Source organism: Gossypium hirsutum, chromosome A07 (assembly GCF_007990345.1).
Source record: "Gossypium hirsutum isolate 1008001.06 chromosome A07, Gossypium_hirsutum_v2.1, whole genome shotgun sequence".
Lineage (NCBI taxonomy): Eukaryota > Viridiplantae > Streptophyta > Magnoliopsida > Malvales > Malvaceae > Gossypium > Gossypium hirsutum.
Window position 1 is genome coordinate 9,644,563 of NC_053430.1, and position 20,212 is coordinate 9,664,774.

Here is a 20,212-nt window from a genome sequence, read left to right on the forward strand (position 1 = left end):
TAAAATTCTATTTTATTTCGTTTTTAATTTTTAAAAACTTAGTATCTTTGGGCCCTTTTATAAACTTTCATATTATTTATTAAAACATTAAATCAAATAATTATTTATATTATTAAAATTTATTTAATGTTAAGATTCATTTAGTAATTAAATTTTGTTATGTGTGATATGTTTAGATAATTAGTAGATCTTATTAAATTGTGTGTAATTAAAACATTCCAATTCTTAAGGATTAAGAAAAAGTGAGCACCTCAACTACACTCCCTAATTCTTATGAAGGATAAAATTGAAATAATTACATTAGTAATTACAAATAATTAGACTCAAATCTAATTATCATATAACTTTTTAAACACAAACTACATTATTTAAGTTTAAAAAGTATCAAAACGGAGAGAAAGAGCATAACAAGGTTTACCTTTGTATTATCTAAGTGCCAAACCGAAACTCTAGTCATTGCTTCAATTAAACCCTAACAATTATATAATTTTTACTAGTCACAATTACATAATTTAAAAAGTTTATTGATGAAAAATAATTTTTCATACATGACTAAATTAAATAATATTAGTTATAAATTATTTATACTAATTTTAATTAAATTACAAAGTGTTATTATTAATTAGTTATACTTCACTAAAAACCAATCGATAATAACAAGAGTTTATGTTTAATGTTAGAAGGAGAATAGCACAACAAATAAAGAATATTAAATTAATTAGATAAAAATATATAAAATATTTATTTTTTATTATTTATTTTTTTAGTAATCACATGATTTGATTTTGAGTCTTATTACCTGTTAGAGATACTTTTATAAAAATTAACATTCTTTTTGTAAAATTTAAAATTTAAAATTATATTACCGAACAAAAAATTATATTCAACCAAAGTAGTCAACACTTCCTTAAACTCATTTAAATGAATTAAATAAATTAATCCCAATGTTTTCAATAAATTACCAAGTTCCTTACCATACAAATCACTGAAATTCTTATAAAATTATCTAACCTTCTTAACATAATAAAATTCATTAATACAAAAATCTCATACCATTCATGTCCATAAACTAAGTTAATGTATGCTGTTGACTTATGTTACTCCAACTCTTATTTTGAATTATTCATGTTCAACATTTATGTCTAACACATATTTTGACCAAGTATGAAAATATGATCCTCTAAACACCTTCTAAATACATAGAAAAACTTACAAACAATTAAACATATCAACGTCGAACACACTCATATTCAACGCTCATACCCGAGTCTCTGACATAGCTGTTGGCTTCTTTTGAGCCTAAATATCTCATCAAATCCATATACCAGCCATAGATGTTATAAGAACAACAAGAATGAATGCCTAATTAGTATTTGCAGGAAACTTATAACAGAACATAGAAAACCCCAAAAAATGGCATAAAAATCAGAATGAAAGCAAGTTACTCCAAGGCAGTTATAAGATCCGTGAAGCTAAACACCAGCCAATTAGCTTTTGCTGCAACGGACTCCCGATGTTGAACACCAGCATAACAAATAAACAAATTGGCACCTCCTGGTTTACGGGCCTAAATTTCAAGACGAAAATAAAATAAAATGTCAAAAATCACATTGGATAAGCAAAATGTTGCTGAATACAATGAAGGGATATAGTAAAAAGAAACCCAGAAATTGCCCTTATCCATCAGACAGCTCAATAGCCTATAGGTGCTCAACATTATAAGTCAGCTAATAGATAATGAACTCAGGATACGTTTGACACAACCTCACCATCACTCCCTCAAACAAGCAACAAGATCGCTTGACACAATTAATAAAGTTGTTTTAACTTCAAAGCATGTTGAAACATGAAATGATCTTCCTCTAAAAACATGCACGGCGCTCTTTGGACACTCTTTTAAGTGTTGTTAACATTCTATTTATAGCAATATTCTTGGCAAAAGAACCATGGAGACCCTGTACTAGAGTTGGATTGCATTTTTCCCCCTCTACTTAAAAATGGGTAAATTAGTCCTTGTATATTAGATCAAAGAATAAACTGGTCCTTCTATTAAAAGTTTCATTCATTTCTACTGTTAAAAACTGGTCTATGTATGTCAGTATGAGTTACATGTGGTACGCCACAGGTCACTGTCTGGTAATTCCGTTTTCCACGCTAGCTTTTAATAGCACAGATGGATGAAATTTTAACAGAAGGAACCAATTTACTCCTTTATATAATGTACATGGATAAATTTGCCCATTTTTTTAGTAGAGGGCAAAATGCAATTTAGCTCTTAATACAAAAGCCTCCATGATACTTTTACCCAATATTCTTATATTAAATGCAATCATTAACCGTTAATGTATTGAAGGAAAATTTACTTTATATGGTAACCTTAAAGATTAACCATATCTAAAGAAAGTTAAGATGAATTTACTAACCTCAAGATCAGTAGCACCATCACCAATCATGACTAATGCCTTGTATCCCTTAACCTGGAAATTTTTTTTGGTTAGACTTGGAAAATGAACTTTTAGCCGGCCAATACAAAAAAAGCCACAAGACTCACCTTTCTTATTTGTTGAACAGCAGTAGCTTTTCCTCCACTCCTCGAAGTGGGCTCATTAGCATCGAATCCCAAAAACTCCCCAGAACTTCCAAAGAGCAGCTGATTGGCAAAAATGTTTTCTTGCGGAATTCCAAGGATTGATGCAACAGGCTACAAAAAGGCTTCTTAATTAACTATTTTCTGGCAGTAGTTGGCCAATGGTTAACCATTGGAAGATTATATTAATATACAATAACATGGCTCTCTCAATAGTAAGGAACCTACATGCTGTACAATGAATCTTACTGATGACAACATTACCCATATCACACTTTCATAATTTTATATCTAATTGGTTTTTCAGAAGTCACCATTTGCTGCATGTGTAATATCTAATGTCAAGTAAGGATTGCCATTTCGTGTTTTCCAGTTTCCTACATTCAAGTTTCTATTTTCAATATCATCAAAATATTGCAAGTGATTTCAGATCTGCATTTATCAGAAGGGCAAATGAAACCACATGAATGCCTTAACAGAACAAAGTAAAACAGAGATGGTCTTTCAAGCATTTAGTAGCATAGTTGCATACATTGATCATTTGGCGGAAGCCCCCGGAAATTAGATAAACATCGGTATTCCTTGCCTTCAGCTTCTTGACTAATTCTTCAATGCCGGGCGAAATCCTAGAGATCAGTAAGAAGAATAATGAACTAGGCTATCAAACATCAGGTCAAAGAGAAGATTAAAAAGAAAGGCAAACAAGAATAAAAAATCATTAATTCATTGAGGAGTTGATGCCCTTCAGTAGTCATTTTTATGTAGCGATTTCTTAGAAAACCTCATAATTTAGTTTAACTGTATTGGTAAATATGATATACAACATTTAGAAAGCCCTAATCCAAGGGGAAACTAACAATTTTATAAATTTAAATTGCATACTACCATTATACAATTTAATAATAATGACCACTATGTTGCAAGCATTATTAAAATCACAAACCGAGAAGTACTGAGGGTGGTGTTTCATAAGATTGCAATTCTTGATTGTGTGTATTACCTAAACTTAGATTTTTATTCTAAATAATTAATTATCTCAACAATAAATAAATAAAAAGGCACTAATACAAAAGAGATGAAAAAGACTAGAATTTAACTTCACTAACCTTGGTTAGGCAGTTGGCTATAAAACATTGGGTTTTAGGCTCTGAAATGTAAGATGTTGGTCAAAAGTTAAGATGGATATTTTAGAGACAATGGTCCTTGCAAAATTAGGAGTTGGTGAATTTTGTTCATTATAACATAGCAACACAAAATAATGGAGCTACATGAAACTCTTGTATCTTTTTTCCATCAAGTAACAAGGAAAGCACTAGAACTAAAACATAATATAACAAGATTTCACGGTGTTTAAAGCAAATATTGTACACATTGCGAGGTTCGATTAAATCATGGCTTAGAAAAATCCACCAATCAAATTCTGCAAACTATCCATAATTCAGAAGCATTTTAGTTATATGAAGAACATATCAAGGTATATTCGAGACAGTGAAATATGAGCCTCATACCTTGGGGGCCTTTTGTTGAGAAAATTCTGGACTTGAGCTAGGGAAGGCTTGAATAAAGACAATCGGGCAGATAAGGCCTCCTCAAAAGGAACAGAACCGCCCATGGCTCTATCAAACAAAACCAAAATCAACTATTCATGCTCCACAATATCAAAGGAATTTAAGAAATTAAAATGAATGTGGAGAACAACCTAGCAGTCCATTCTGCAACAGCCTTTCCAGCCCCACAAAATTCTGCAAGTTCATCAATTCCCTCATCTACGCACACCGTGCTATCCACATCAAAGCACACTGCATCAGCACTTCTCCACAGCTCAAGAACCTCTGAAATGTTAAAAGATGAATATCACACAATTACTATTACAAAACACAGAAAAGTTAACCTAGGTTACTCAGACTTGATTGTGAGTTTTGGGTACAACTATGTATCTAACACGGTACAATCAGATTTTTCAAAGTTTTCATATAAACCAATTAATTGTTTTTCATCCAAAATTGAGGGAACTTAATTAAAGAAATATATGAACCACTTGAAATATAAATAAGAAGAAAAAACCTTTGGAAGGCTGCCTGTTATCAATGTTGCCTGTAGTCGAGGCTTCTAATGGTTGAATCGAAGCAGCAATCGAATCCAATGACTTGGGACGTCTCATCATCCAAACTTGACCCTTATTCAAGTTTTTATTCCTTAACTGCAAGGAAAATGTAGGGAGAAAAACAGAGTAATGCCGTCTACAAGAAGCTCGAATAGGAATGATCCGTGAATTCATCAGTCCTTCCATCAAAAAGTATATATATATCTGTTTCCAACAATCCAAAACAGTAATGAGGATCTTCCACTACCATAAGAAAACCAATTAACTAGCCCATATACAGAAGAAACAAAAAAAAAATCAAAAGAGAAAATATATATAAACAACAACCCAGATTGAGAAAATGTCCAAGTAGACCATTAACAAAGCATAATTCTCGCATTTTCTCAATAAACGAAAACATTAAAGGATTCATCACTACCATAGATGAAAGGGAAGAGAAAGAAAGAATCATAAACAAAAAAAAAACATGCAGAAGGTAGGAAATGAAGAACCCAAACAAGGAAAACATAAAAGTAAGGAGGCAAATGACAAACCCAGATTGAGAAAATGTATAAGTGCAACATTAAACAAAGCAAAATTCTCGTATTTTCTCAGAAACCAAATAACAAAAACAAAACAAAGAAACATTAAAAAGTGAAAAAAATGAAGAACCCAAATAAAAGTCTAAGGCAAAAAAGAAGCTTACAGTTGAGGGTTTAGAGATGTAGGAGATTACTAACTTTTCTAAAAGGCTTGGTTTGGAGATTTGTGGTCACTGTTTTGTATTGGGTTCTGTGTATTCAGATCTCTCTGTGTCAGTCTGTATGTATGTTCTCAAGTTGTTGGAGGTCTTTCTTTTCTTTTCATTTTTTAATGAAAGCTGTTGGAGGTTTTTTTTTTTTTTCTTTTCATAGTGCGTTTAAATTTACCAAAATGCTTCCTTTTTAGGGTAATTTACTTATCCGAACACTTGGTAGGTGAAGATTGAAGAGGGAACAAAAATCCAACCAAAAAAATTGGATTTAGACTCGGACTGACCCGAAACCTATTTAAAAAAAATATATACCGACAATATATTTTCCTTTTTTTAATTTGATCATGGCTGACTAAACTTTTATAATTTTTCATTTTTAGCATTAAAAAGAGTTTGTAATACCAACATTATCGTTAACAAATATTTTCATTTTGATCGCAAGCTATTAATTTGGAGGTTAGACAATGTTATTCATCTATATTTCCTGTTTTACGAGAAAAAATACAATTAAAAGTAAAATAAATAAATTGGTTTTTCTACAAAAATCAAGTTTTCCTATAAACTTATATTCTGGTGTCTAAAAATTATCACTTAAATATATTTTTCGATGCTAAAAATGGAAATTTACAAAAGTTTGATGATTAACTGTATAATTTATCTTAAATTTAAAATTATTGTACAAATAAGGTAAGATATTAATAAGTTATCATTTTATTTAAGTTACAAAATTTGAATGTAATTTTAAGCGTTTAATAATTTTTAAATAATTTATTTTTAATTTCTGCAATTAATTTTTAATTCATTATTTGAATGGTTAATAATTCAGAAACAATAAAATAATATATAAATTTGTCATATCCCTTTTATAAGAATCGTAATTATCTATCCCAACAATATCACCTCGACAAAATTCAAACTTACATCCTCCTATTGTAACTTTATATTATTAGATTTGGCTGCTGTTTTAGAGTATAATTTAGAAAGAAAAAAAAGGACAATCTTATTCGTCCAATCTCTAAATGCTTACCAACTTATGCTGATGTCAATGAATGATCAAAAATAAAATCACATTTACATTGCACTTGACAATGGATAGGTCATTATTCGCACTAGCTCCACCAAAATGTTTCACAAAGTAGCACCATGAACAAGTCCGAACATAGCAGTTGTTCACTCGGATTTTATTTCGTCACTGTCCCGAAAACATAGCACTTGTTCTTTTTGTTCAACCTTCCAATGCCGATGCTCCGGATATAATCTCAATCAGTTCAGTGGTAATTGATGCTTGACGGGTTCTGTAACACGAAATAGCAACTAAATGAGGCTCCACAAAAGTGACTGTGAAAACTAGTTAAAATATGAAAACCGATTCATATGAAAGTGTGTTTATAGGAGAAAGAGGGTGAGAGGGAGACCTGTTATATGTAAGAGTTAAGCGATCAAGCATGTCGCCTGCGTTTCTGCTTGAACTATCCATAGCGGACATTCTTGCTCCTTGCTCGCTACAAGCATTCTCCAACACTGCATTGAACATTACCTGCAAGAAACATGAGAATGCTTTAATGGTAAATTTTCGAAACGATATAGCGCAGATAGATGGAAAGAGAAAAAAAAAACTGAGTATCTTATACTGGTAAGAAGATAAGATGACATCCATTCTCAAGATTAAGGGAGAATTTGGTAGAGTGGAAAAATGGAGGGATGGAAAGAGTGAAAAAAAAAATTAAGCATACTTAGTAGGAGAGAAAAGTGAGATAATAGAAAAGATGAGCAATTTTCATTTCAATGCATAAAAATAAATTCATTCTAAATTGGAATGAAAGGATGATAAAATATCAGAGAAATCAGAAATGTAAGTTAACTGTGCACACTGACAAGATTATGCATTTTTTCTTTTTTAATTTTAATTTTAATTTTCCTTCTTTCATTATTCAACTCGACCAAATAACGGATGGAAAGAAAATTACTTTTTTTTTTTTAATCTTTCCAACCAAGACACCAATGGAAGGAATATATAGATGTATATATATTTTCTATCTTTTCATCTTTCTCCTCCTCCAGTTTTCCATCATTACAATTTTCTTTCACCTTAAACAATCAAAGTCTAAAGGCACCTGAGTGCTCAAAATTCTCTTATGGCTATTCGTTCTTGGTCATCCAAATACATTGTACAAAGAGATACTAAATGATTTACCCTGGCAAATGACTCACGGTACCTCAAAACCCAACAACAAAGTCAAAAAATAAGTAAATCAAACCAAGATTCAATCAAAGATAATATGTGAGAATGAATCTTTTCGAGGAAACATGGAATATGCACGGTACCTCGGAACACACTTCAAATCACTAGATTTCGAGTTTGGGAGCTCATGTTATGACCATTTTAGTGAAGATTGCGCGAGCAGAATTACTCGATGGAATTATGACAAAAACTACGAATTTTAGACTTTTAATTCGAGTTTAAATCAAATTGAGTTTGGTTTTTAGGCTTAATTTTTATTTATATATGAGCCCAATATTGTATTTATTAAGTTTTATTATTTTATTATTTATTTATTCTTAATTTTAGATATTGTTTAAGTATTTTAAGTTGTTTAGGAATTTTTGTTTCTTAGTCAAACAAGAAAATTTAGTTGAAAACTACTTATTGTTTAGATTAATTAGAGCTTTAGTATACTTTAAAGCTCTATTTGTATGTACTTAGCTAGCCTAGCTTTTTCATTGTTCATTAAGATACAATTGTTTTCATTAATAAGGTTCAATTAGACATTTATCCATCTATCCATCAAATCTATCGGTTTATTTTTTCTTTTTTAATTTTAATTTTAATTTTCCTCCTTTCATTATTCAACTTGACCAAATAACGGATGGAAAGAAAATTACTTCTTCTTTTTTTTAATCTTTCCAACCAAGACACCAATGGAAGGAATATATAGATGTATATATATTTTCTATCTTTTCATCTTTCTCCTCCTCCAGTTTTCCATCATTACAATTTTCTTTCACCTTAAACAATCAAAGTCTAAAGGCACCTGAGTGCTCAAAATTCTCTTATGGCTATCCGTTCTTGGTCATCCAAATACATTGTACAAAGAGATACTAAATGATTTACCCTGGCAAATGACTCACGGTACCTCAAAACCCAACAACAAAGTCAAAAACTAAGTAAATCAAACCAAGATTCAATCCAAGATAATATGTGAGAATGAATCTTTTCGAGGAAACATGGAATATGCACGGTACCTCGAAACACACTTCAAATCACTAGATTTCGAGTTTGGGAGCTCATGTTATGACCATTTTAGTGAAGATTGCGCGAGCAAAATTACTCGATGGAATTATGACAAAAACTACGAATTTTAGACTTTTAATTCGAGTTTAAATCAAATTGAGTTTGGTTTTTAGGCTTAATTTTTATTTATATATGAGCCCAATATTGTATTTATTAAGTTTTATTATTTTATTATTTATTTATTCTTAATTTTAGATATTGTTTAAGTATTTTAAGTTGTTTAGGAATTTTTGTTTCTTAGTCAAACAAGAAAATTTAGTTGAAAACTACTTATTGTTTAGATTAATTAGAGCTTTAGTATACTTTAAAGCTCTATTTGTATGTACTTAGCTAGCCTAGCTTTTTCATTGTTCATTAAGATACAATTATTTTCATTAATAAGGTTCAATTAGACATTTATCCATCTATCCATCAAATCTATCGGTTTATTCGATCCATCTTCCACGTTTAAATTTCGTTTATTTATTTAGTTAATTATTATTTTGAATATTTATTCTTAATTCTTAAATTTCTTCTTTTCAGTGTTTTCATTTTCTTTAATTTCTAAATTTGTTTATTTATTCTTTACAAATCAAATCTGAATTCTTTTTGAGTCGAACAACTTGAATACGATCCTTCTTCCGCACTTTACCGTATCAATGTGTACTCGTATCAAGGTGTACTTGATTGAGTGGAAAAGTGAAAGGATAAAAAGAGAGTTGAAAAGTGCAATAAAATAAGATTTGAGTATGCTTGGTAAAAAAGAAAAATGAGAGGAAAGAAAATATAATAGATGATCATTTTCCATCCTAATGTATCAAAACCAACCAATCATTCTAAATTGGGATGATGAGAGGAGAGAAAATGGAAGAGGGGTTTATGTTAGTTTAAAATTATTCAGTTTTCAAAGTTCCATTTTCTTTCCTCTCATTGTTCTACTCTACCAAGCAATGAAGGAAACGATAATTACTTTTCCTTTCAAATTTTCCATCCTTCCTACCAAGCGAACCTACTTAAAGACAAATTATATTTTCTTTCTATTTTTCTACCACTTCAATTTTCCATATTTTCAATTTTCTTTCTACTCTACCAAGCAAAACCTTAGAGCCCTATCACAATCTTTGGAACTTAACTGATAAAGAATTTACTTTATCTTTGAAATCATAGGAATTGCTTCCATTAACGATCATTACATAGAAGAGGTTCTTCTGATCTTAATACAGCTCTCTAAGACCTAGGTGTCAAGTAAATTTCACAAAATTTGAAAGATTGGTTTTCATTAATCAAATGTTTATATTCAATTATTCATAGTTCATGCCTTCATGGTATAACTTCCATGCAGAATGTGAAGAAATAAGGATTTTTGTATCAAACAGTGGGACTTACACAAGAGAACTGGAACTCTGCAAGATTTTGAAGTATTTCGCCCTTTGTCTCACCACCCTCAACTTCATACGAGTCTAGATCACCAAGCTTTCCCCCAGATTCAGCTTCCCTTTCAACAATCTATTCAAACAAACCAGCAAATACAAGCAGAGACTAAAATAAAGCAACATTTGAACAAGAAACAAGAAAAACTATGAAGCTGAATGATTTTAGTCATACTTCAGGTGATAAAACAGTTGACACTGTTGGCACAAATGAAACTACTGAGTGAAACTTGTTGAAGACAATCCTCAAAGCATCATACTCGACATTCTTTAAGATCTCATCTGCAAGAACAGAGACCTGAAAGGGCACATATATTTGTAAGCATGGAAAAAAAAAAGAGTAGAAAAAGTCCATAAAAAGAGAGATCCAACTATATTGGAAAAATCCAGTTCATCCAAAGAGATAAGCAAAAGACAGTACATGTTCACATTAGCTCATTCAACGAATAGAGAAGAATCATGGGAGAATTTGCACATGTACGCTCTTTAGGTTTGGGTGAAGAATTCCTAACCCTATATGAAGCCTTTTAAGGCTTTTAAGTGAAGACTGAGGAGATCTACATGTGAAGTGCAGATATTATTATTTACCAACATCATGACAGATTATAGCCAAACATAAAGCATTAGCACTCTCCCTAGAATCATTATCCATTAAACTCTAATTAGATCTGCAACAAAAAAACCTCCAAGATTCAACCCTACCTTAAATTACTGTTATGACTACTATTCACGTTCCAGGTCAGTAGGTAGGTTGAATCATTTGTCACATTACTTCCCTGAAAATGGAGTCTTTCCTTTCTAAACCAACTGATAAATTTACCATCTATTATCAAATTAAGTCCTATAATTACTGTTTCTTGCCTATTATATAACCAGATTTTTCTTAATGTGAAATATCCCACTCCTGCATGATAAAAAAGACGACAATAAAGAAAGAATCAAGCATCGAATATAGCAATCAGAGGTTCTTTCATTATTGCACATAAAAGCACAATGACAGACCTGAGTGTAGTTCAAAGGGTTCTTCTGTAGCTCAGTTATGATTAACTCAATGTCCTTCTTAGAGTCACGAATCAATTGAGCCTTTGCTTTCTCTCCCAAAATAACGTATTTTGTTTCTTTTTCAGGACCTTCCAAAATAAAGATATTTAACTCATAAGAAGCATCCAATTTGGATACCACCAGAGAGAAAACAAACAAGCAGTTGCTTGGGAGATATACCAGAGTTCAACTTGTGGAGCCCCTTGCTTATCTTGACTGATGTAGAATTAATTCCACCACAGAGACCTTTGTCTGAAGAGATGGTCACAACAACGTTCTTCTTGACATCAGCACCTAGCATTGTGGCAAGACATTAGTAAAATGAGGCTGAAGAGAAATATAAATTTGATACAAGTAAAACATAACAATAAAAAAAAAATTATAGAAGGACAAAACAAGGGAGTGAATAGGAAAAGACCCTATAACCCTAACTAAGCAAGTTCATTCACCATTCTCTTTCAACCTGAACCACGTAATATTAGTTATCAACTGAGTCAAACTAGGTATTATTGATACAGAACCAGTTCTGTAAATAATCAAAACCTATCTAAAGCTTAAATTCTTTCAGAGCCAGCCCAAATAGGCACTCACATAACATCCATAAGGCATGATTATATGAGAATCACAAACCTGATTACACCCCAATAAACAAAATCAATGAGAAAAATCCATCTTCTCCAAATCATCAGCTTATATTAACCTAGGACATATAAGGATATACTCACAAAATTATCAAACAAATAAACACAAAGAAGCATTAAAAGTGCAGCTAATCTGCTCAAGTTGTTCTATTATCAACCAAATATCAAAGTCATTTGCGTAACCTTCTGGGTATAGGGAGTGGGGGAAGAAAAACTATGCCAAAGCCTGACAAGATTCACAACATGAGCACCAATTCAATATAAAGGTAAAAAACACAACTTGATAGCAACCATTAAGCAAAATGCAATGAGAACACAAACAAATTCAATTGAGCTTGCTCAGCAAAAGGGTATATATCAAGGCTTCTTGGTGGGACATACTAGGTAGATCGCCAAGAAGAGCAGTAAATGGTTGCCAGAGGCCACGGGAATTCTCAGCTTTAGTTTGAATTGCTCTCAACTTTGAGGCTGCAACCATCTTCATAGCCTTTGTGATTTTCTGAATATTCTTGACACTCTTCATACGGTTTCTAACTGCACAAGGAATTGACCATAAACCAAGTTATAACCTTCACCAGGAACCGTAACTCTAGAAGAGAACATGAAAAGCATACGCATATAACATCGTACTAAAAAGAAACAGGAAACAGTCTTACCAACTTGGGTCGAAATATAACGAACTCCAATAGGACCCTCATCCCTGCCATCCAAGTTAACTTATTTATTAGCTCAAATTGCATCAAAGAAAATTGCTAAAATATAAATTTCATTATAAATTTTACAAGGTACATTCAAATTTTGATCTTTTCCTTCCTTCTGAAAACTTAAGTGATTGACCACACCAGTACAAACTGTTTAGCACAAGTTTAGATATGTATTTAACCATAAAAATTATATAATCCATTCTTCTCTATTAGCAGGAAAATGATCTAAGCTTATTTCAAAAGTGTCCATTTTATATATAGAAAAAATATCAGGAAAATATACAAAAAAGAAAAAAAGAAAAGAAAGTCCAAACTTAATGTCCACAAACTTAATGTCCCCAAAACCAGTTCAAAATCCAATCAGTCCGGTAAAAGTCCAAGTAAATAGAGGAAATGCGATGAGAATATGTGTATAGAGAGAGATCGGAGAAAACGAGATCCGTACTCCAGAGAGGGAGCGAGAGGAGAGGATCGGAGGGCGGTAATAGGGCGGGGAGAGATCATAGGGGCGAAACGCCTCCCTTCGCGTCTGAGAGCAGCCAACGCCATCGCTTACCGATACGGACAAACCCTAGAAATTCTTTGCTGTTGTTCGTGTATCAATGACAAAGTTCTTTGTTTATTTTTCTCTTTTTCTTTTTTTTAAGCATAAACTGCCTAAGTGGCTAAAACTTTCATTAATCAACTAGCATAAAAAAATTTCATGGATCTCATGAGAATAATCAACTAGCATCAAATGTCACAAGCCCTAGCCAGATCAGACTATCGGCAACCCTATTGCCGAAACGGGCTACATGAGAAAAATCCAAAGACAAGAATAAACGTTTATACTATCAGGCCTCATGTAAAAAAGAACCCAAAATAGAAATATCCATCAAACTAGTACAAAGCTTAGAAATTAAAAGATCATTATTGGGCTTTATTATAACATATATCAAATCCATAGAATGTGCAACTTGAAGACCAAGTAGGATCACTCAGTGCCTCAGCCCAGCACGGTCCCATTGCCTCAAGTAGTCGAACCACTCGACCCCATGCTCAAAGCTATCATCGTCATGCACCACAACACCTAATCTGACTCTATCTCGATCCCGATGTAAGGTTGTGTCGACATTAACCTTGAAGGCCTCTTGCCATAACGGAACCCAACAAGCCTCTCCCGAACGGGCTAGCAACATCGGCTTATGCCCCTTAGCTCGATCAAGTATCAAGTAGGCTGTTGAATGCTTCCCCTTTGGCACTACATTGTCACGCTCATTCCTCATATTGTATATAAGAACTACAAAGTCTGCAAATGCCCCTTTGTCCATCGCCGTCATAGCTTTTTCTAGCCAATCAATGCTACAATTCACATCTCCATTTAGTAACTCATCGTGAATGCCTTGTATAGTGATTCCCCTTCCAATTGCCGAAAATTTGTAATATGGATACAAAACTCCATTGTCATACTCAGGCAAAAGTATCTCGCCAAGAATTTGCTCGCTAGCTCGTCCCAAGTATTGATGGAATCTACCGACTGTGAATCTAACCAAATAAACTCATCATCAGTAAGAGAGAATGGAAATAATCGAAGACAGATAGCGTCATTGGATTGCCCATTATATTTAATGGTATCACAAATGTTTAGAAATCTCTTAAGATATTGGTTCGGATCATCATTCATTGACCCTCGAAATTTAAGGTTCACTTGTATCATTTGGGTCATGGTTGGTTTGATTTCAAAGTTATTAGCATTAATCATCGGGCTATTAATGCTACCTCAAACAACATCCAAATTTGGCATCGCGTAGTCGCGCAAAGTACATTGCTCCATGGGTGGGTTAGTGGTGGTTGAAACTCTACTCGTGAATATTCGATGGGTTGACCTCTTTGTGGAGGTGGGGTGTCTCTAGGATGTTACACCCTTCTTGCATGTGTAATGATACGTTCTAGTTTCGACTTAAATGGTAAGACACCGTTACTGGTCTAAGTCATATAACGCCTCCTACAAGTACAAAAGAGTGTAGAAAATTAACTAAAAATTGCAAATGAGATAAAGACAAATAAAAGCAAAGTTGTATCTATAAACCTTACTTTTGCTACTTATCTCTACATAAAATGTGCACAACTAAAAATTATTCAATCTTGCACTGTCTTCCCGGCAACGGCGTCAACAACTTTGACCACATTCGTACGTACGTATAAAATAAACAATTTTATAAAACAATTTTAGAGCGCGATTTTACTACAAGCGTAAAGGTCAGTTGTAATATTTGTAGTGCTGCAATGTAACACATGAGTATTCTAAGGATCAAACCTAAAGAAGATGACAATTGAATGATAAATAGTGTACACTATAGAGTCTAAGCGGCTACTGATATGATTTTATAATATAGAAAATCATAACAAGAAAATTTTGTAAGAAAATTAAATATGTTAAACTAATGACCAATTTGTAAAGAGTACAAAACTAAGAGATTAATCAATTAATGACTAATGGTGGTTGGTTGATTTCGATGTGGTTTGCCGGTTCTTGAATGAGGGACTTAAATCACTTAAATTACTAAGTGGCTCCATTTTATCTTTCAATCTCAATTTTACTAACTTAGACGAATCAATCTGATTTATCTTTCAATCTCACCGATTAATCCGAGACTAATGAATTGGTGCACAACAAGATTACCTCTCGATTTCACTTGTCTAGAAATTCCCTTAGGGGTGTTATTTTTAAAGTTTTTAGGTTTATTCGATTTAGTCCAATTTATTACAATTTAGTCTCTTTTCCAAAAAAAATCAACTTACCTATATCTCCCAACCAACCTCGTTTTTAGGTTTAGCTACTCATACTAAAAATAAAGAGAAGACATAGAAATGAAAAGTAAAGAAGCCATGAAAGTAAAACTTAAGAAAAATCTAAAAGTTTGGATTTTTATGTAAGAAAACTTAAAGAACATGAAATTAAAGGCATTTAATAAGAAAGTCTAAAGCAATAAATATAAAATTAACAAAGTTTAGCTGATTTAAAGTAAAAAAAAATACATTAAACTAAAGTTAGAAATGTCTTACAACCAAGGTACAGGAACTCAAAGTGTAAATAAACCTAAGCTACAGTGATAACTAACCTAACTAACACTAAGAACACCAATAACAAGAAGTAGATGCAGAAAATAAACTTTAAAACTAAGAAAAAATAAGAGAAAATAAAAACCCTAGAAAAGTTGTAGAAAAAACTAAAAGAAAACCTAGAGAAACTAAAGCTAAAAACTAAACTAATTTATGTTTCTTCCCTCCTCAGTCAAAATTGGTTGTTTTATACTAAATGTGTAACACCTCCTACCCGTATTCCGGGCCTAGAATAGGGTACGAGGCATTACCGAACTTAATATGATCAATCATGTAAAAATCAGCCATAAAATTTCTTCTAAATTAAAAACTTTCATACACATGTTTAACGTCCCTTATATGGGCCTACGAGGCCCAAAACATACATTCAGGGTGGTCCGGGATCAAACCGTAAACATATGAAACTTTTGCAACACTTAGAAAATTTTCACACTTTGGAGAGTCACACGCCCTTAGAAAATTTTCACACTTTAGAGAGTCACACGGCCGTGTTTTCAACCCGTGTAACTCTCTATTTATAACTTCATCACCCTTGTCAGTCGTACACTTCATATAAATAACAAGAAATATGTATGGGCTTAATTCTTATTAAATTTCTCATATATATACACAATTTCACATTACGTAATCATACAACATATATCAGCCATATCTCTGTAATCTAAATATATTTTCATAACAACTTATCTTGATTTCATACTATTTCATACTATTTCATATTTAAGCTTAAATAACCAAAGTATTTGAAATATCATCTTTATGCAAATAGTACACATGAGGTATATAATTCCATAATTATGAATAAACACATTTATCAAACATTTTCCATATTCATATATCAATGTCTCATTCTCCATATATCAATAACCGTCATTTCCATGAATTTTGAGTTCAATTTCATAATTATTTGTCTCGTGTTCAATTTATTCCATGTCGGAACTTTTTCATTAAAACATTTGAATTATCAATACATATGGACAGTACATTCAAGATGAACAATTATATAATCACAAATGAATTCATTTATCAACCAAGTTCTATACTCATATCTTATCAACTCATACTTCCTTGTATCACATAATTCCATGTAACACTTACCAAACTTTGTCAAATTAGTAAACGTCCTACGGAATTGAGTACTTCGTTTTCTCGATGCCATAGTTCAACTATGGTCTTACACATCTTTACATAATGATGCCATAGCCCAGCTATGGTCTTACACATATTCATATATCGATGCCATAGCCCAGCTATGGTCTTACATGAATCACATATCTCACTGATGCCATATCCTAGATATGGTCTTATACAGTAGCATATATCACACCGATGCCATATCCCAGATATGGTCTTATACGAAAATCACTTGTCACTTGTAGCCGAAGCTACCACTATTCACTGATCAGGTAGCCGGAGCTACCATTTTTCACTGATCAGGTAGCCGGAGCTACCACTTTTCACTAATCAGGTAGCCGAAGCTACCACTTTTCACTTGTCATTTGTCCTTGATCAGATAAGTGTAGCCGAAGCTATCACTTATCACTTTCACTTGTCCTTGATCAGATAAGTGTAGCCAAAGCTATTACTTATCACTTTCATTTGTCCTTGATCAGATAAGTGTAGCCGAAGCTATCACTTATCACTTGTTGCCATGGTCCAACCATGGTCTTTTCCTTCAATTTATCTTGTCACTGAACTAAAATGCTCAATTTGATCATTTATTCAATTTTCATGCTTTTACATTATTCACGATTTTATCATCAATACATATGAAATAACATATCATAAAATTCATAAAATTAACAAATAATCACTAAAATTTAGCCATATAAACTCACAAGTTCAATTTTTGTATTATAACAATAATCATAATTTCATAATAAATATTCCAAATAAAACATTATATCATTTCTAATCCAACACTTATCGATTATAATCGGGCATGTGATCAATTTATACACGAGTCATTCATATATTTTTTTCCTCCTCCTCCTCTCCATCCACATCCTTGGTATAAATAACACACTTATAAGTAACCTTATCCATAATTTTCACTAATTACTTATGTGAATATTCAAGCTATCCACCCGTGTCATAGCCACTAAATTATTTATATCTGGAGCTACAGAAATCCAAATTAAGATCCGCTAATTTTTCTTAAAACTAGACTCACATATCTTCTTACCATAAAAATTTCATAATTTTTGGTTGGTCCAATTAATACAGTTTATTCATTGAAATCTCCTCTGTTCTGCTGTCTGATAGTTCCAACCCTTCTTCACTAAAAATTAATTATCTCCTCGTACAGGATTTGAATGATATTTCCGTTTGTTTTTCTTGAAAATAGACTCATTCAGGATCCGAAAAATATAAATTTAGGCCCTTAATTATTTTTATCCATTTTTTATGATTTTACAAAGTTAGAACAGGGGAACCCGAAATCATTCTGACCTTGTCTCACAAAATTTATCATATCTCATGATTTACAATTCCATTGCTTACATCATTTCTTCTGTAAGAAACTAGACTCAATAAGCTTTAATTTCATGTTTTATTCATCCTCTAATTCCATTTCTAAAATTTTTGGTGATTTTTCAAAGTTAGACTACTGCTGCTGTCCAAAACAGTTTTAGTGCAAAATGTTGATTTCCATTTTGCCCTAAATTTCACAATTCATACAATTCAGTCCTTGCTCAATTAACCCGTCAATTAAGATAATTTTCTCAATTAATACTTTTACTAGACATTATAAGTTATTTCATAACTATATTGAAATTCAAAATTTCAACATAAAAATCTAAATTCAAACTCTTTTACAATTAGGTCCCAAACATTCACTTTCTATTCAATTCTTTCAATAAAATCAGCATATAAACAATTTAAAGCTCTAATTTCATGCCAAATCATCATATACTTCCAGCACATATTCATAGCAACTTTCAATTTCTTTCATAGAATAAAAAACTAATGAATTCAACAAGTGGACCTAGTTGTAAAAGTCACAAAAACACAAAAAATTTAAGAAATAATCAAGAATTGAACTTACTTGAAGTAAAAATATGAAACACAAGCTTAAGGGAACTCTTCAATGGCGTTTTTGCTGATGAGAATGCAGAAAAATAAAGAGAAATCTAGATAATTCCACTTTAGTCCTAGCTTTATTAAGTAAATTTTGCAATTTTGCAATTTTTCCCTTAATTCTCCTTACTTTCTTGCTGATTTCATGCCCTTGCCGTCCAGCCCAAAGAGACCTTGGGTCAATTCTCCTTTTAAACCCTCTTTCTTTTATCATTTAAGCTATTTAATCATTTCCCATAATTTTGCATTTGATACAATTTAGTCCTTTTTGTTCAATTAACTATCAGAACTTTAAAATTTCTTGACAAAAATTTCATACTAACTTATTAACACTCCATAAATATTTATAAAAATATTTATGGCTCCATTTAAAATTCCCGAGTTCTCGATACCTCGTTTTCGATTCTAATTATTTTAATATTTATTTTTAGTACACTATTCACTATTTCAAAATTTTTTCTAACTTCACATTTAACTTATACTCACTAAATTAATAATATTTCCTACTCATTTGTCAGATTTAGTGATCTCGAATCACTGTTCCGACACCACTGAAAATTAGGCTGTTACAAAATGCTGATGATTTTTCGTTGCTAAAACTACCTCTACACGGGCCTTGGGTGATTGGTGGACCGGGTGGACAAAGACTACCTTTTTTTCCAATTTTGTCTCCCTCACGATGTTAGTGTCGCGATACCCAAAAGAGGATATCGCGATACCTTAGGTAGTTTTGAACCTTAGGGTATTATTTAAAGGGTGGATATCAAGATTACCAAAGTGGGTATCGTGATACAACTGAAGAGTGGCCTCCAATCTTCCATCCTATTGGAGGTATCGTGATTCCAAGAAAACGGATCACAAGAAAACGGATTGGGGAGTCTGTTACGCGCGAGGATGGATTAACACCCTCACAACGCCCAAAATTGGTACCGTATTGATAAATTAATGTCCTAATGTTGAAAATTTGGAAAAAGATTTTAAAACGCAATTCCTTTAAAAACGTTTAGATATCTTGAATTGGACATTGAGATTCTCCCGCTCAGAAGGAATAAAATATTATATCCAGCACGGTAGGATACAACATTTCGAACCCTCAATACAAGATCATTTCATGATTTCCAAAACTCATGCATTTGAAATTTCAAAAGGATATTTGGCTATTTGGTTAAACGGTAAATCAAAACCCAGCACGATTGGGCACGATTTCTCGGATTTCCAAACATAGAACATTGCCTTTATTTTTTAGAAATCCTTATTTCGGGATACAAAATGTCGCATCCAGTGAGTTAGGACACAACACCTCGAATTCCTGAGAATAAGCTTTTATTTGAAACTTATACGTTTTGATTGAAAAAGGGTACCCGGTTACTTAGATTCAACGAGGAAAATTGGAACCCAGTAAGTTAGGGCACAATCTTCTCTAAGATGCCAAATACCGAGTATTGCCTTATTTTGAAAACTTTTGAATAAAATGATTTTAAAACTTAAATGATATTAAAACACGACCTTTTAAGCGAATAA

At 32.2% G+C, this 20,212-nt stretch overlaps 2 protein-coding genes across 3 annotated transcripts; both read right to left on the reverse strand.

The window, feature by feature from the left end:
• Nucleotides 1-1,082: 1,082 nt before the first annotated feature.
• Nucleotides 1,083-5,438, reverse strand: LOC107941439 (phosphoserine phosphatase, chloroplastic). 2 transcript variants are annotated; one of them, XM_016875003.2, is made up of 8 exons: nt 5,377-5,438; nt 4,652-4,895; nt 4,287-4,419; nt 4,096-4,203; nt 3,120-3,213; nt 2,552-2,701; nt 2,424-2,477; nt 1,083-1,567 (listed from the first exon to the last, which is right to left on the reverse strand). In XM_016875003.2, exons 2-8 carry the CDS (start codon nt 4,875-4,877, stop codon nt 1,442-1,444), a joined length of 891 nt encoding a protein of 296 aa, XP_016730492.1. In that variant the 5' UTR covers nt 4,878-4,895; nt 5,377-5,438; the 3' UTR covers nt 1,083-1,441. The 2 variants fall into 2 exon arrangements, with proteins under 2 accessions (XP_016730492.1, XP_016730491.2); XM_016875002.2 differs by lacking the exon at nt 5,377-5,438 and adding an exon at nt 5,225-5,374.
• A 914-nt stretch (nt 5,439-6,352) lies between these two features.
• LOC107941452 (ATP synthase subunit gamma, mitochondrial) lies at nt 6,353-13,346 on the reverse strand. The gene is made up of 9 exons (XM_016875018.2): nt 12,957-13,346; nt 12,464-12,507; nt 12,189-12,341; nt 11,347-11,460; nt 11,128-11,255; nt 10,301-10,423; nt 10,082-10,201; nt 6,840-6,961; nt 6,353-6,719 (listed from the first exon to the last, which is right to left on the reverse strand). Exons 1-9 carry the CDS (start codon nt 13,058-13,060, stop codon nt 6,650-6,652), a joined length of 978 nt encoding a protein of 325 aa, XP_016730507.1. The 5' UTR covers nt 13,061-13,346; the 3' UTR covers nt 6,353-6,649.
• Between the last annotated feature and the right edge of the window lie 6,866 nt (nt 13,347-20,212).